The following is a 16,944-nucleotide window of genomic DNA, read 5'->3' as shown; positions in this document are numbered from 1 at the left end:
CTGCTCCAGGTGGCCACAAAGCACCGAGCTGATCTCCCTGTGCTATGTGGATGCTTCCCACTAGCTATCTATTTTACATTTGGTAGTGTATATATGTCCATGCCATTCTCTCACTTTGTCCCAGCTTACCCTTCCCCCTCTCTGTGTCCTCAAGTCCATTCTCCAGTAGGTCTGCATCTTTATTCCTGTCCTGCCCCTAGGTTCATCAGAACCATTCTTTTTTAGACTGTATATATATGTGTTAGCATACAGTATTTGATTTTCTCTTTCTGACTTACTTCACTCTGTATGACAGACTCTAGGTCCATCCACCTCACTACAAATAGTTCAGTTTCATTTCTTTTTATGGCTGAGTAATATTCCATTGTATATATGTGCCACATCTTTTTTATCCATTCATCTGTCATTGGACACTTATGTTGCTTCCATGTCCTGGCTATTGTAAATAGTGCTGCAATGAACACTGTGGTACATGTCTTTTTTTTTTTTTTTTTTTTTTTTTTTTGCGGTACGCGGGCCTCTCACAGTTGTGGCCTCTCCCGTTTCAGAGCACAGGCTCCAGATGCACAGGCTCAGTGGCCATGGCTCACGGGCCCAGCCACTCCGCAGCACGTGGGATCTTCCCGGACCGGGGTACGAACCTGTGTCCCCTGCATCGGCAGGCAGACTCTCAACCACTGCGCCACCAGGGAAGCCCCATGTCCCTATTTGAATTATGGTTTTCTCAGGGTATATGCCCAGTAGTGGGATTGCTGGGTCATATGGTAGTTCTATTTTTAGTTTTTTAAGGAACTGCCATACTGTTCACCATAGTGGCTGTATCGATTTACATTCCCAATAACAGTGCAAGAGGGTTCCCTTTTGTAGTATAGTCTGACGTCAGGGAGCCTGATTCCTCCAGCTGTTTTTCTTTCTCAAGATTGCTTTGGTTATTCAGGGTCTTTTGTGTTTCCATACAAATTATGAATTTTTTTGTTCTAGTTCTGTGAAAAATGCCATCGGTAGTTTGATAGGGATTGCAGTGAATCTGTAGATTTCTTTGTGTAGTATAGTCATTTTCACAATTTTGATTCTTCCAATCCAAGAACATGGTATATCTCTCCATCTGTTTGTGTCATCTTTGATTTCTCTCATCAGTGTCTTATAGTTTTCTGCATACAGGTCTTTTGTCTCCTTAGGTAGGTTTATACTTAGGTAATTTATTCATTTTGTTGCAATGGTAAATGGCAGTGTTTCCTCAATTTCTCTTTCAGATTTTTCATCATTAGTGTATAGAAATGCAAGAGATTTCTGTGCATTTATTTTGTATCCTGCTACATTACCAAATTCATTGATTAGTTCTAGTAGTTTTCTGGCAGCATCTTTAGTATTCTCCATGTATAATCATGTCATCTGCAAACAGCGACAGTTTTACTTCTTTTCCAATTAGGATTCCTTTTATTTCTTTTTCTTCATTCTGCTAACTTTGGGGTTCTTTTGTTCTTCTTTCTCTAACTGCTTTAGGTGAAAGGTTAGGTTGTTGATTTGAGATTTTTCTTGTTTCTTGAGGTAGGACTGTATTGCTGTAAACTTCCCTCTTAGAACTACTTTTGCTGCATCCCATAGGTTTTGGGTTGTCGTGTTTTCATTGTCATTTCTTTCTAGGTATTTTTGATTTCCTCTTTGATTTATTCAGTGATCTCTTGGTTATTTAGTACTGTATTGTTTAGCCTCCATATGTTTGCATTTTTTACAGTTTTTTTTTTCTGTAATTGATATCTAGTCTCATAGCATTGTGGTCAGAAAAGATACTTGATACAGCTTCAATATTCATAAATTACCAAGGCCTGATTTGTAACCCAAGATATGATCTATCCTGGACAATGTTCCATGAGCACTTGAGAAGAAAGTGTATTCTGTTGTTTTTGTTTAGACTGTCCTATAAATATCAATTAAGTCCATCTTGTTTAATGTGTCATTTAAAGCTTGTGTTTCCTTATTTATTTTCATTTTGGATGATCTGTCCATTGGTGAAAGTGGGGTGTTAAAGTTCCCTACTATTATTGTGTTACTGTCGATTTCCCCTTTTATGGACGTTAGCATTTGCCTTATGTATTGAGGTGCTCCTATGTTGGGTGCATAAATATTTACAATTGTTATATCTTCTTCTTGGATTTATTCCTTGATCATTATGTAGTGTCCTTCTTTGTCTTTTGTAATAGTCTTTATTTTAAAGTCTACTTTGTCTGATATGAGAACTGCTACTCCAGCTTTCTTTTGATTTCTATTTGCATGGAATATCTTTTTCCGTCTCCTCACTTTCAGTCTGTATGTGTCCCTAGGTCTGAAGTGGTCTCTTGTAGACAGCATATATATGGGTCTTGTTTTTGTATCCATTCAGCCAATCTATGCTTTTTGTTTGGGGCTTTTAATCTATTTAAATTTAAGGTAATTATCAATATGTATATTCCTATTACCATTTTCTTAATTGTTTTAGGTTTGTTATTATAGGTCTTTTCCTGCTCTTGTGTTTCCTGCCTAGAGAACTTACTTTAGCATTTGTTGTAAAGCTGGTTTGGTGGTGCTGAATTCTCTTAGCTTTTGCTTGTCTGTAAAGCTTTTGATTTCTTCATCAAATCTGAATGAGATCCTTGCTGGTTAGAGTAATCTTTTTTTTTTTTTTTTTTGAACTTTAAAGATCAGATTTATTTGGAGAAAACAAAAACCCCCACAACCTAAAGGATAGGATTTTACATCTCAAGACATCTCCCAGGTATTAAGTCTACAGATTACAAATCATTTTCATAGAAGATATTTTTGTACAAATTTTACACATATTGAGGAGCGGGTCATAAATCCCTGTTTGTTTTAACAGGGTGGCAGGGTAGAGGAATGGGGGAAAAAAACAGCTTTTTTGGACACATCTATTTGGAAGCAGACATGAAGAGGGCAAACCCTACTTTTTCATCATCTATAGCAAATGGTTAAAAAAAAAATACCCTCTCAACCTTGGGTATCTCTAAAAGCCACTTCCTAGCTACTACCCACTCCAAGCCAATTATTTAAAGTTACTTCACTTGGTATGTCTTTTATGTCCACTGGGTAAATGATTCATTATGCTCACTGCTGCAGCACTCATAAACCAACACCCCTGCACGGCTGTAAAGGGTCTAACCTAGGACTGATGCAAGAAGAGACCAAGATGTCTTTTCTCTGCAGGTACCAATATTGCCTGTAAGGACACCATCTGTTGAGCTGACAGTACCAAGGTGCACATAAAAGCAGGCAAGTAAAGCTACTGTGTTGCAAGAGAAGCCAGGACCTTGTGAAATGTTCTTCTCCATTATCATTTATTCTCTCAAGGGGATGCTAAAAAAACAGAACCAAAAAAACCACACATTGGTCTAAGCCACATTATAAATCCAAACATTGGTGTGGGATTTCACTTGGAGAGAAGGAAACTTGTTTTTTAAAAAGCCCCTCAAACCTCAATCAAGGTTGTAAGAAAGGCTCCCAATTTTACCACCCTCGCTTACCACTTAAGACTGGTAATTCTAAAGTTTTCTGAGGTGTAGAAGGGGTCAAAGCAGCAGGAGCACGAATGGCTGGAGGGAAGGAGTATCAAAACATGAAGGAGCCAAGATCTGCTTGAGAAAAAGCAGTGATGCTTCCTCACTGGACAGCTCCCAGGGGCTCTAGAGAATGCTTAGGAGGTCAAGTATGTGACTTAAGCAGAAGCTGCCTGTGGGAAGGTAACAGGAAAGAGTAGCATGATGAACGTAAGACAATGCAAGAGTCTAAATTTTTAAAGCTTCAAGATTTCAACAGAATGTGGATATATTTGAACTTTCAGAAGGGATAGTGTTTAAGAAAGGGTGAAACCAGAACACATAAAAGACCTGGGAATTCCCACAACCCCTAAGTGCTTCCTGCTCCAGGAGGTAAATGATTATGTGTTTACTGGAGGTCATACCATTTTCCCTGTTACTGGTGCAAAATAATTCATCAAATCCCCAAGCTTCTTTTCACATCACGATTTCCCCATTTACTTTGGTCACCAAACAGTCCTATTCTTCAGTGGCCTGTAGACTCACTTCCACCTACCCCCCTGGGGGGCACAAATGAAGGAACTCCCCCTTAGGCTGGCCCCAGTAACTCAGAGTTAAGTAAGAGGTGGGGCTGGCAGCCTCCTGGAGACTAAAACAACATCAGGGACTAAACCTACCTTGCCAAGAACGGAGAATTTATTCAGATACTGTTTGCTAATTCATGTATGCCCCAACAGGGTAAGAATTAAAGGTAGAAACCTCACACTCTTCCTCATACCTGCCTGCTGCCCAACCAGATTCCAGACACTGCATCACTGTCACTGCCACCTTGCTAAACGGAGGCCCCTAGGCACTAATCACACAGGCAACTGCACGTGTCATACAAATGCACCACAACTTTAAACTTACAGCATTAAAAGCTGTACGTCTCTCTCTGGCTACATTGGTGATTCTCCAGTTAGTTCAATATTTTAAAGGCTGCAGCAACATGCAAAAGAATTTCATTTTGTTTCTTTAAAAAAAAAAAAAGTTAAGAAAGGTATCCAGGAGATGGTGAGTTTTATTTTGTCTTGTCTGGATAGAGGTTTGATTTGCTCTCGAATGTTCCAGGGTGGTGAGAGACTAGGAGAAAGCACAGAATGCAGGTCTATTCGGTGTAATCTTCTCCCTCATTTTCATCTTCACCATGAACGGCAAGAGCAGCATACTTGCTTGCAGAACTGAACTTAGAGGCTGGATTTTCTTCAGCTTTCTTTGGCTCAGGTGCAGATCTGGAGTCTTGATCCTTTTTGCCATCTTTCCTATCTGACTCCTTCCAGTGGTCTTTGTTCCCTCCATCTCCTGGACCACGGCTGGAATTTCCACTTTGGCCTTTTGGGGCACTCACCCCATCTACTTTATTTTCATCTTTCCTTACTGGTCCTTCCTCAGATGGTTGAGCTGGAACTACTTTCCCTCCACCACTTGTAGGGGACTGCTGCTCTGTGTCTGAGCTCTGAGATCGAGCAGGAGGGTTAGAACTTCGCTTCACCCAAGCATTCTCCTTTGGTGGAGGGGCTGGCATTACCTTTAGAGGCTGTTCAGGTTTGGGAGGCTTAGAAGTTGGAGACTGACAGTCTTCCTCTTTATTAGGTGTTTCATTTTCTAGAGACTTCTCACTCTCTCTCCTTCATGAATTTCTGCCAGATGTGGCTGAGGTCCCCGATTGTGATGACTCACTTCCTGTCCTCGATCGTTCCCGTTCCTGAGTTTCTTCACTTCGCCAGCTTGGGTGTCTCTCCCGAGGCCGTCGTTCTAGTTTTGGCTCATCCAACTGATGCTGCAGTTTCTCCTGTTCCTTCTGTAGCCGCTCTTCTACTTCTCGTTCTCTAGCAGCTGTGTCAACAGGCTTTGCCCCTCCAAAGATAGAGGCTGCTCGACTGGACCGGGATGTGCTAGCAGAGGAATCATCTTCCTTAGGAGTACTCCGAGGCTTTAGGTTCAGTTTGGGTCTTTGGGGGGGACCTCTATCATCACGCCTATAATCATCCCGAGAGTAATCGTCTCTGGAGCTCCATGACCGGTCATCTCGTCTCTCATATCTGTCTTCATAGCGGTCCCCACCTCCTCTGTAGTCGTCATCCCTACGGTACCCACTACCAAATGCTCTTCTGCCACTGCCTATCCTGGAATCGTAGCCTCTATCATAGTCTCTGCTGCCTCGGTCATCATAGCGATCTCGGCCCCCGTATCGATCCATGTCCCGGCGTGGGCCATCACGGTAACTGTCCCGATACCCATCACGATATCGGTCTGAATCGTAACGATCTCGAAACTTGTCTCCAAAGCTATCATCACCTCTTCTAGGTGGGTAGTCATCAAAGCTGTCTGTAGCAGGACGGGCCCTCCAGTCTGTATCTGTTTTGTCAGAATCCCGATTTCTATCTCGGCCAAAAGAACGATCATCCCTGTCTTTATCCTGTGTTTGATCAGCAACGTCCACTCGAATTCTCCTGTTACCTAGAGACGCTTCATTGAGGCTCAGGGCAGTGAACAAGGAATCCAGGTCCTCAAACTCAGCATAACCAAAACCTTTCAACCTCTCAGGATTGCTGGGTTCACGTGGTAAACGCACTGCATTGATATTTAATCCTCTAAAGAATTCCTTAATGGAGTCTTCTGTCACATCATAGGGCAGGTTCCCTAGAAAAGCAGTGTAGGGTGGTGATTTGGGAAGACGGCTCCGGTCAATATTGGGTTCCCGAGCAGCCCGTGGAGCAGTGGGCAGGATGGAACGGTCAATTGGAGGTGCCCTATACACGTCATCATCATTACTATGCCAAGTGGTTGAAACATCTCCTTCTAGGTCATCTGTTTCATCAGCCCAGCTGACTGGTTTGGGGACATAGGTGCTTCCTCCACCAGTCCCTCCATCCTCAGCCAGGAAGTCTGTTAGGGAGATGGTCTTCCCCTTCTTATTCTTCTTTTTTGCTGAGGCCGCCATGTTGGGAGAGGGAAAGAGAGTAATCTTGGTTGTAGGTTCTTCTCTTTCATCACTTTATATATATCATGCCACTCCCACTCCCTTCTGGCTTGTAGAGTTTCTGCTGAGAAATCAGCTGTTGACCTTATGGGAGTTCCCTTGTATGTTATTTGTCATTTTTCCCTTGCTGCTTTCAACAATTTTTCTCTGTCTTTAATTTTTGCCAATTTGATTACTGTGTGTCTCGGCGTGTTTCTCTTTGGGTTTATCCTGTATGGGACTCTCTGTGCTTCCTGGACTTGGGTGGCTACTTCCTGTCCCCTGTTAGGGAAGTTTTCAACTATAATCTCTTCAAATATTTTCTCAGGTTCTTTCTCTCCTTCTTCTCCTTCTGGGACCCCTATAACAAGAATGTTGTGGCATTTAATGTTATCCCAGATATCTCTTAGGCTATCTTCATTTCTTTTCATTTTTTTTTCTTTATTTTGTTCTGCAGCAGTGAATTCCACCATTCTGTCTTCCAGGTCACTTATCCATTCTTCTCTCTCAGTTATTCTGCTATTGATTCCTTCTAGTGTATTTTTCATTTCAATTATTGTATTGTTCATCTCTGTTGCTTGTTCTTTAATCCTCCTAGGTCTTTGTTAAACATTTCTTGCATCTTCTCCATCTTTGCCTCCATTCTTTTTCCAAGGTCCTGGATCATCTTCACTATCATTATTCTGAATTATTTTTCTGGAAGCTTGCCTATCTCCACTTCATTTAGTTGTTTTTCTGGGGTTTTATCTTGTTCCTTCATTTGGTACATGGCCCTCTGCCTTTTCACCTTGTCCTTCTTTCTGTGAATGTGGTGTTTGTTCCACAGGTTGCAGGATTGTAGTTCTTCTTGTTTCTGCTGTCTGCCCTCTGGTGGATGAGGCTATATAAGAGGATTGTGCAAGTTTCCTGATGGGAGGGACTGGTGGTGGGCAAAGCTGGCTGTTGCTCTGGTGGGCAGAGCTCAGTAAAACTTTAATCCACTTGTCTGCTGATGGGGGGGTGCTGGGTTCCCTCCCTGTTGGTTGTTTGGCCTGAGGTGATGCAACATTGGAGCCTACCCGGTCTCTTTGGTGGGGCTAATGGAGGACTTTGGGAGGGCTCACGTCAAGGAGTACTTCCCAGAACTTCTGCTGCCAGTGTCATTTTCCTCACAGTGAGGCACAGCCACCCCCTGCCTCTGCAGGAGACCCTCCAACACTAGCAGGTAGGTCTGGTTCAGTCTCCTATGGGGTCACTGCTCCTTCCCCTGGGTCCCACTGCACACACTACTTTGTGTGTGCCCTCCAAGAGTGGAGTCTCTGTTTCCCCCAGTATTGTCAATGTCCTGAAATCAAATCCTGCTAGGCTTCAAAGTATGATTCTCTAGGAATTCCTCCCTCCATTGCCGGACCCCCAGGTTGGGAAGCCTGACGTGGGGCTCAGAACCTTCACTCCAGTGGGTGGACTTCTGTGGTATAAGTGTTCTCCAGTTTGTGAGTCACCCACCCAGCAGTTATGGGATTTGATTTTATTGTGATTTCGCCCCTCCTACTGTCCCATTTTTGCTTCTCCTTTGTCTTTGGATGTGGGGTATCTTTTTTGGTGAGTTCTAGTGTCATCCTGTCAATGATTGTTCAGCAATTAGTTGTGATTCTGTTGTTCTCAAAAGAGGGAGTGATAGCACACCCTTCTACTCCGCCATCTTGAACCAATCCTTGACATTATTTTTTAATCTAGTCTGAAAACTTTGTTTTTCAATTTGAGTATTTTCCCCTTTACTTTTTTTTTTTTTTTGGCGGTACACGGGGCTCTTACTGTTGTGGCCTCTCCCATTGCGGAGCACAGGCTCCAGACACGCAGGTTCAGCGGCCATGGCTCACGGAGCTAGCCGCTCCGCGGCATGTGGGACCCTCCCGGACCGGGGCACGAACCCGTGTCCCCTGCATTGGCAGGTGGACTCTCAACCACTGCGCCACCAGGGAAGCCCCCCTTTACTTTTAATGTAATTTTTGTACAAGATGAATACTTTTATTTTGAACACTCTTAGTAAGTGTTCATATTTTTCCTACCTATTCTATGTTCTTTTTTGTTTGTTCCCTTTCTTTATTTTGTTTGATTAATATGTATATTATTCATTATTTCATTCATGTTCTAGGCAACAAAAACATTAGACTGTATTTGTCAGTTATCTCCTGGTTTATAATTAGTGTTCTTATGTTTTAAGTATATATCTTTACATGATATATAAAGATATACATATATATCATGTAAAGTTATCTACTTAAAACAATATATATATATATATATATATATATATATATATATATATATATCTTTTGCATCAATACCCCCTCATTCTCGTACTACTTTGATTTTTATTGATACCTACTATCTGTCATATTCTGCAAAATCACAAACAAAGCAAAACACCTCACTTAGGCAATCTTAATTTAGGTTTACTCACTGTGGTTCACAAATCTTTATGTCTATTCGACATGGACTATTCAAGATCGAAAGACATTCCATGCTGGGTTGCAACAACTGATATTCTCCTTAGATTGCAAATCTTCCCAAAAGTGTTCTTCTCTAATATATTCTCTCAGTAAGATCCTGCTATATTTTAAGCCAGAACCTCAAAGGTAATCTAAACAGTATATATAGTATCTACACTTTTCTCCTTTACCCTCTGCAATTAACAGGTCATCTTTTCTCATGAAGTTATCCACCTAATATCCTTCCTGTACACCCTCTTTTTCCATTTTTATTCAGTTCCAGATTTTTACCTTGCATCTCTTTTCAGCTCACCTCTTCAAAAAAATTCTCCATCCAGCTGTGAGAATGATATCATAAATTGGCAAATCTGAATGCACTTATATTCTAAGCCATTTACTGTTCCCTTATTGCCTAAAGCTCCTCTTTATAACTGATGGTGCCTTTCAGGATCTGACCCCAACTTGTTCTTCAGTTTCATCTCCTTCGATTCAATCCTTTCTTAATTTAAGCTTGTTATACAGAACTCCTTATATTTAAGTCAGTAGCAATCCATGAAAATAAGGTCTACTAAGTTAAACAAAACTTAAGTGATCGTAGAAACAGTTCACCAAATAAATTCAAAACACCATCAGGAGACAACAGTGCTGAAAATAGACATGAAGTATGTATTTTTGATTAGTATAAGGCCAAAACAGAAACATTACCATAATACAGTGGCATGAAATTTTATTTAAGACACTTTTTTATTTATAGAATATTATTCAATTGCCATTTTTATACATCAAAAATAGTTGAACATTGGCAATTTCCTTGAGTCCAACCTTATAATTCCATCTGAACTCTATTTCTCCAAGTTTCCGGGAACAAAGAAATAGAGTTCAGAATTTTTATATATACCCTTGACCCTTGAACAGCATGTGTTTGAACGGTACAGGTCCACTTACATGTACATTTTTTCAACAGTAAATACTACATTACTACACAATATATGGTCCCTTCCTCCCTTCCTTCCTTTCTCTCCTTCTTTCTTTCTGACTGTAAACGATCTACCTGTCAAGAGAAATGCAAGGAAACATTCTTTCAGAAAGTGCTAACAAATTATCTCCAATAAATCACATCATGTCACAGCAGCAAAGTATATTTAGGGTGATATTCAAGGTGACAAAAAGAACAAATTAATATTGACTAAAAAAATTGCCCATCTGTAATGAGATCATTAAAGACCAGGACAAATATAACCTCTATATTATCCTGAGATTAATTCTTCACAGGCGCAAGAAAACACTATGTCTGCCTTGACTTGCCCTGGTTTACTTTTTACTATGTCAAAAGGAATTTTTTGAAATGGGATGCATGTGTTACCAAAGACATCACTGCCAGAAAATATTTATCTTCCAAAAATTACTTAAGGATAATCAGCAGCAATTAGACTTTGCAATTTGTTCTTCGAACCAACAAGACTAATTACTTAATGATACAATTATCCAAAACTAATTGAGAGTCTCCAATTACCCAGAGAGAAAAAAAAAATACTTGCAATGCTTTATGTCTCACAAACAAAGAATTTAAATCTTGGTAGCCAATTCATGTGCTGCTCCAGGTCTTGGTTTTCTCACAGTTAATAAGGAGAGTGACTAATCAGGACTTTAATTTTAGAAGCTTCTTTTATAAATCTGTGATGATGACTTTGTACCTATCTTTTGCATTCTGATGAAGTGTAAAATATTTTCACACCAACAATCTCTTAAACCCTGAATGATTTTTGTTTTTTGGAAAAGCATTTAGATCATTCTAGTCTTAACTGCATTAACTGCATGTCTTATACTAAAAGAAGAAATAGCATGGAAAATATCTTGTAATCTTGCACAAGTAAAATGTATTTTACTTAATTTTATTTTACAGGCAGCACTGTAGTTGCATTGTATATATATGTATAAACAGACATACATAGTATATATATACACACACACATACATATATACATATACATATATATATATGGGTATATATAAAATTGCAATGTATTTTCCCAGTGGAGAGATATGGATATAGATATAAAGATAAACCCATTCAAGCCAATTAAACTAAGAACTACTCAGATAACTGAAAGATGAGAAAAATAGCTAAATTTCATTTTTTCTTATAATTATGTTTTGATGTTTAAATAAAGTTTGGATTCTTTACAAGAAAATAGATATGAGAGAGTATGAGCAAAATCAATGGAGGAAAATATCATCAATTACACACACTCTAAATAATCAAACCATAGAATATATGACCATAGTAACAGTGGGATAGGATTGCCTCAGTTGTCTTTAGGAAATACATTGAGAGAAAACCATAATTAGGCAGCTTTGTAAAGAAATCTTGCCTCTACAAATAATGTTTAAGATAAAATGTTTAATGTTTCTATAAATTGTATCACTAACATTTATCCAGATGACATAGGAGTTTAGAGTTTGGAGAAACTGAAGATTGATCAATGTGTATAGCTGGGGATGAGTATAGAAATAAGAAATGGAAATAGATCATGTGTTAAATTTAAAAAGATGAATAAAACTTAGAGACTTGCAAGGTAGGGAAGATTCCAGTCTAAGTAAACTGAACAGTGTGAGCAAAGCCAAAGAAATGAATATATTTGTAAGACATGAGGAAGTAAATCTGAACAGAATGAGGCAATATCAAAGAGAAACTGAAGTTAAGAATACATTGACAAAAAAAAAAAAAAGAATACATTGACAAAAGGTCAGATTATGGAAGGCCTTGAAAATCAGCCAGTGGAGATAGATGACATTTTTCCTGATAATAATGAGAAATTACACAATTTTTGAATAGGAGAGTGACACAATTAAAATAGTATTTGAAAAGGTTAGTTTTCAGCAAGGTGCTGAAAAAAATTGGAGGGGGGAGTGGAAGTAGTCAAATTACATAGGATACTTTGAATTCAAATTGAACATTATAAATTTCTTTATGAAAAATGAACTAAAGACATGTATCCAACAACAGTTAAACATGGTACAGGAATGGATTTTAAAATTAGATATGTTGCCTAAGATAACTCATCTATCAGTTTATACTCAAAGCTAGCACTCAGACAAAAAAAGCAAAATCTCATTCAAAAAATATACTTTAGATGCTAAAATAATTAATCATGTAACATGATTAATTACATTAATTAGCATTTGTCTGTTTTAGCAGAAGCCTATTAAGTAAAGTTAGCTCAAAAAGGTCGAGCATTAACTAACAAGTAATTTCACCTGTTAAACTTTAAAAAGCTTTTATTTCTTTTATTTATTATTTTGTTTTTAGTAATACAATCTAAAAAGTCTCAGATTACAGGAAACATCATTTCTTCAATTTTTAGTGAATAAAGAATGTTGAGGTAAATAAGATACATTTTAAATATTTCAAAAAGCATGTAGAAGTTATAGGCCCAATGCTGTGTTTAATACCCAAATTATACTGATTTCCTCCTATAAAGTAGGTACATATTTTTTTAAGATTAGAAAAAAAAGACATGGAGGTAAAGATGATTTGCTAAAGTATAGGCTATTAAAAATATAGTTCATTTTTTGTGTGTCTAAAGTACACATAATAGATGATATTAGAGATACTTCAGAAATATTTTATAATTTTTTAATAATATTTTATATTTTTTCTACAAAAAATTAATAGAGTAAGCACTATTTTCAAAAAATAACATAAAAAGGGTTCTTGGCCCATGGATTTTGGTTCAAAGAAAACAAAACAAAGTAAAACAAGAAACAACAAAAAAGCATGTTCTAATAAAAGCAATAATACTACTTTAAAAATATTTTTAAATAGCTTGATAAGGATTTTCTTATAAGAATTTAGCTTTGATTTATATTTAAATATTTTTAATATGCCAGAACTTGATTTTAAAATTGAGAAAATAACTTTAAATTAATAAAATCTCAAATACATATTTTCTTCTAGTATTGAATTACTGCTACCACCTCAGAGATACAAAAAAAAAAAAAAATCTGCCTCATTTTACAATGAGAATAAATAGCACCTGTTGAGCCTCAGTAAGCGTGTATGTATTTAGATTCAGGCATTAAGTTGTTGAAAATGATTAAGAAATGCCAATATTTTGGCCATTATCATAAATAAATCAATTTTTTTCCTGTAGCAAAGTGAATTCCTGAAATCGTATCAGAAGTCACTCAGACCTTATTTCTTCTAAAGCACTATTTTTTAAAATGTTTTCTTGATATTTTTAAACAGTTAAGATTGTTATTATAGAGGAATAATTTCAAAATATTTAAAATATACAGTCAGTTACATATATCAATAAAAAGGAAGCAGAGAGTGGTGGATAGAAACTGACCTCATTCACTGTGGCGTAGTAGCTTTCATGCTTGAATGTGGGTGAGTTGTCATTTCTGTCTCTCACCACAATTCGAACTTCATGGTAGATAACAGTACCCACTTTTTTGTTGATGCACTGAACTTGTACCACGATGGAGTGTATGTTCATTGGAGGCTGCAACACAGAAATTGCATCTTTTTAAAAAAATAATTGAAACTGAAGCATCTCATTACTGTCAAATATTTGTTTAAGAAAATCTTCTATGCTTATTCGCTTTTAAATGATAGTGATCTATAAAAATTCATCTATTTTGCCTTATTTTAAGGAAAAGTGAAGACAATCATGATTATTTCATTGTTTAACTTTTAAAATATAGGGTCTGAGGTAGCATTATGTTCATAATTAGAAGACTGGTGATGAACACAATCACAAAATTAATGTCTGATATTTGATGGGATGCCACAAATTTTGTCCTTCCAAAAGTCAAAGAAGCAATGACGTAAACTTCTAATTTATAAAAACAAAGTATTAATGATAATATACATAGGATAGAGAGATTGTATAACATGGTATATCATTTGTTTAAATCTATAGTTTTGCTAAAATATTAAATGTTCATATCTGATAAAAACTAAAATATAGATAACCAAAAGAAGAGAATCCATTCACAACCCAATCAAACTTCCTAATTCTATACAGTTAAATGTTTATTTTGCTAATCTTTCCCTCTTTCCAAATATACATCTGTTTTATACACACACACACACGTGAATATCATCCCATGTTTGCAAATATAGATTTTCTATAGCACTTTGATGTATACTACTATGAAGCTATATTTTGTATTCCATCATAAGTCTATAGCATAGTTGGTCTAAGTAAAAACTTATAATGAGACGTTTATTATTGTCAATTTTTGTCATTACAAGCAAAATGTTTATACCTTGGTAAACATACTGTACATAAATATGTGCTAACTTTAATTATTTTTTATGATAAATTCTTATAAGGGGAGAATTGTCATCAAGGGGGCGTTTATTACTCAGGTGCTATGATGAAGGGCTTGCAGAAGTGGGATACACACATCTCTGACTCTAGAGCTAAAGTGTTTAATGCCACAGAATATTTCTTTGTGATTTTTAAAATCTCTTTTTTTTTGAGTTTATAAAATTTTCTTTACATATAATTCTATCAGTATGATCTATTCTGACCACCCTGTTTAGAATGCCATGCCTCCAGTCTGCTCTGTCCTTTCAACCTTCCCCCTATTTATTTACTGTTTTTACTGCATTTCTCATGCATCACATGGCATATTACACATTTTATATACTTGTTTGAGTTTGTCTCCCTTTACTGTACTGGAAGCTTCATAAAGCCTGGGGTGTTATTTTGGCCATGACTAAATCTCTCTACCCAGTAACTAGCACTGTGTCTAGAACAGATGACTGAGTACTACCCGAGTTGCACTGCTGTGCTTCTAGCCTTAGTTCCATAACCTACTAATTGTATGATCTAGATGCAAACTCTCTCTGTGCTTAGTTATTCATTTCTAAAAATGGGGATAATACTAAACACTGACATGACATAATCATCATAAGTGTTATATGAGCTTACCCTGTGCTAGGCACATATTAACACATAACAGATATAAACTATTTTTTACTTATAAAAAGCTAAATCTCCAAAAAAGTAAAAAAAAACATGAATCTAAAAAATACAAACTGACAATCTTGAATTATAAAACAAATTATTAAATATTTGGATTAAAACCAATTTAAAGATATAGCAATGATTACTGGAACTTAGGATAGGTTCATTAAAAATGTTACATTTCTAATGAGAAGAATGTTGTAGAAACTATACCTAACCTGAAGAAAACATTGTTTAATATCAAGATATTTTTATGGCCAATAAAGAGAAATGCAATCGAATTGTACTGTACCTGGCTGAATAATTGTGTCTAGAAAGAATAACTTGAAGCATCATTATCATATGGAGGAAGGTCTCTAGTGAAGTACCATATAGATCTGAGTTCTAATGTCTGCCCCAATTCACTTTTAATCACTGACATATATAAATGTATTAAAGCCATGTGTGTAAAAATCTGTGAATGCTACAAAGTTCAGAAGGATATATACTACATTTAATGATAAAAGACAAGGTTCAAAATCATCTTATCAGAATAATAAGTATCAAAAATCTACACTTTTACAATAATAAATTTAAGTAATCTTATTTGTATTAGAAAAAAGTTAATTGCCCAAATATACTAATAAGTGGCTACAAACATTAATATGAAAATATAATTGTAAAATTTTGAGTTTTACAAAATTTTGAGTTGGCATGTAAAGATGAGTTTACATGCCAACACTGTAAATGGACTACTAGAATAATAATACAAACTACTTCATATGCATTAATAATAGATGAAGAGATAGGTGGATTACAATAGGCACCATTTTATGGGCAAATAGGAAGTGAAGTCTAATCATCCTGAGAATGCGTGATAAAATTTGAGATGTTTAAACTAAAAATCACAAGATTCATCAGACATCTGAATGGTTGTTATGAAAGATAAATTAGTTTATTCATTGTAGTCTCAGAGTGTAGAAATAAGAATAATAAATAAAAAGTATTACAAAGCATATGTTTTCAATATAAGTAGAGATTTTCTATTAGTCCAAGTGGGACAGAATAGAATGGACTATCCAAAAAATTAAGCCCCATCACTGAAAATCTGTAAGCTTGAGACTAAAAGATAACTTAAAAAGACTAGGTCTTAGAAATATTCTGGAAAGAATTTAAATTATATGACCTCCATTTTTACTACCAGTTTTAAAGTCTTTGCTTTAATAGGTTTTTTAAGAAAAGTACTGCATATTTCAATTGTAAAGTAAAAAACAGAATAAATAGTTGTACTATTAGCCCTTGGCACACCTCTCAGAAGACAATCAGGTGATCATTTATGTTCTTCTAAAGTTATTTATCTTATAAATATTGTGAGAGAGACCTATAAAACCATTCCATATCAACTTCTAATTCTATAGTAAGTGTTAGCATGGAACAGAAAGGTCACAATCTTTGTAAGTAGAGGATCAGATGTAGTGTGCTCTGACTTAGTGCCACTTAGTTGCACTAAGTGCCCATAGATTAGATATAACCAGGTCACCTGGAACTCTTGTCACTGTCCACTTTAGTCTCCTATGCAACTGTTAGTAGCATGGATAGAATTTAGCTTGCAATAAATTCCAACCATAATGGATCATGATGAAGGCAAGAATTCCCTGTGGCTAATATACAGCATTCACTGTAATCTCACGTTGGAATAGAATCTATTCTGGTCTGTAGGAAGGTCATAAATATACCAGACAGTTCCACCAAGTCTACTAGTGAGAGTTTAGGGAATCCAAAATGCTTAGGAATGTATTAGGGAAGTTTTGGTTTATTTTTAATAACTGGGTGGCAAAAATAAGTCATGGCAATTCTATCTTCTCTGATTCTCTTAAATTGCTTCATTCATGACACAAATCAGAAAAAAAATGCTGTGTATAAACTGTTTGGAGGTAATTATTTAGGGTGATTATCATTCATATATACCTGGACATGAAAAC

The 16,944-nt window shown here is 36.6% G+C and overlaps 1 protein-coding gene and 1 pseudogene across 7 annotated transcripts in view; both read right to left on the bottom strand.

Annotated features, from left to right (window-relative positions):
- PCDH15 (protocadherin related 15) overlaps positions 1-16,944 on the bottom strand; it is a gene marked incomplete at both ends in the record, with an annotated part of 722,972 nt that overhangs the window by 437,014 nt on the left and 269,014 nt on the right. For all 6 annotated transcript variants that reach the window (XM_082633167.1, XM_082633165.1, XM_082633166.1 and 3 more), the window contains one exon: positions 13,352-13,507. In XM_082633167.1, coding sequence (XP_082489293.1) covers positions 13,352-13,507 — 156 coding nt within the window. The remainder of the gene's footprint in view (positions 1-13,351; positions 13,508-16,944) is intronic.
- On the bottom strand, positions 4,108-6,523 carry LOC309793507 (eukaryotic translation initiation factor 4B-like; annotated as a pseudogene). Its single transcript has one exon. The product of its transcript is annotated as a eukaryotic translation initiation factor 4B-like (transcript).

Source organism: Mesoplodon mirus (genome assembly GCF_964341445.2).
Source record: "Mesoplodon mirus genome assembly, chromosome: 2".
Taxonomy (NCBI): domain Eukaryota; kingdom Metazoa; phylum Chordata; class Mammalia; order Artiodactyla; family Ziphiidae; genus Mesoplodon; species Mesoplodon mirus.
This window is presented reverse-complemented; position numbering and strand designations above follow the sequence as displayed.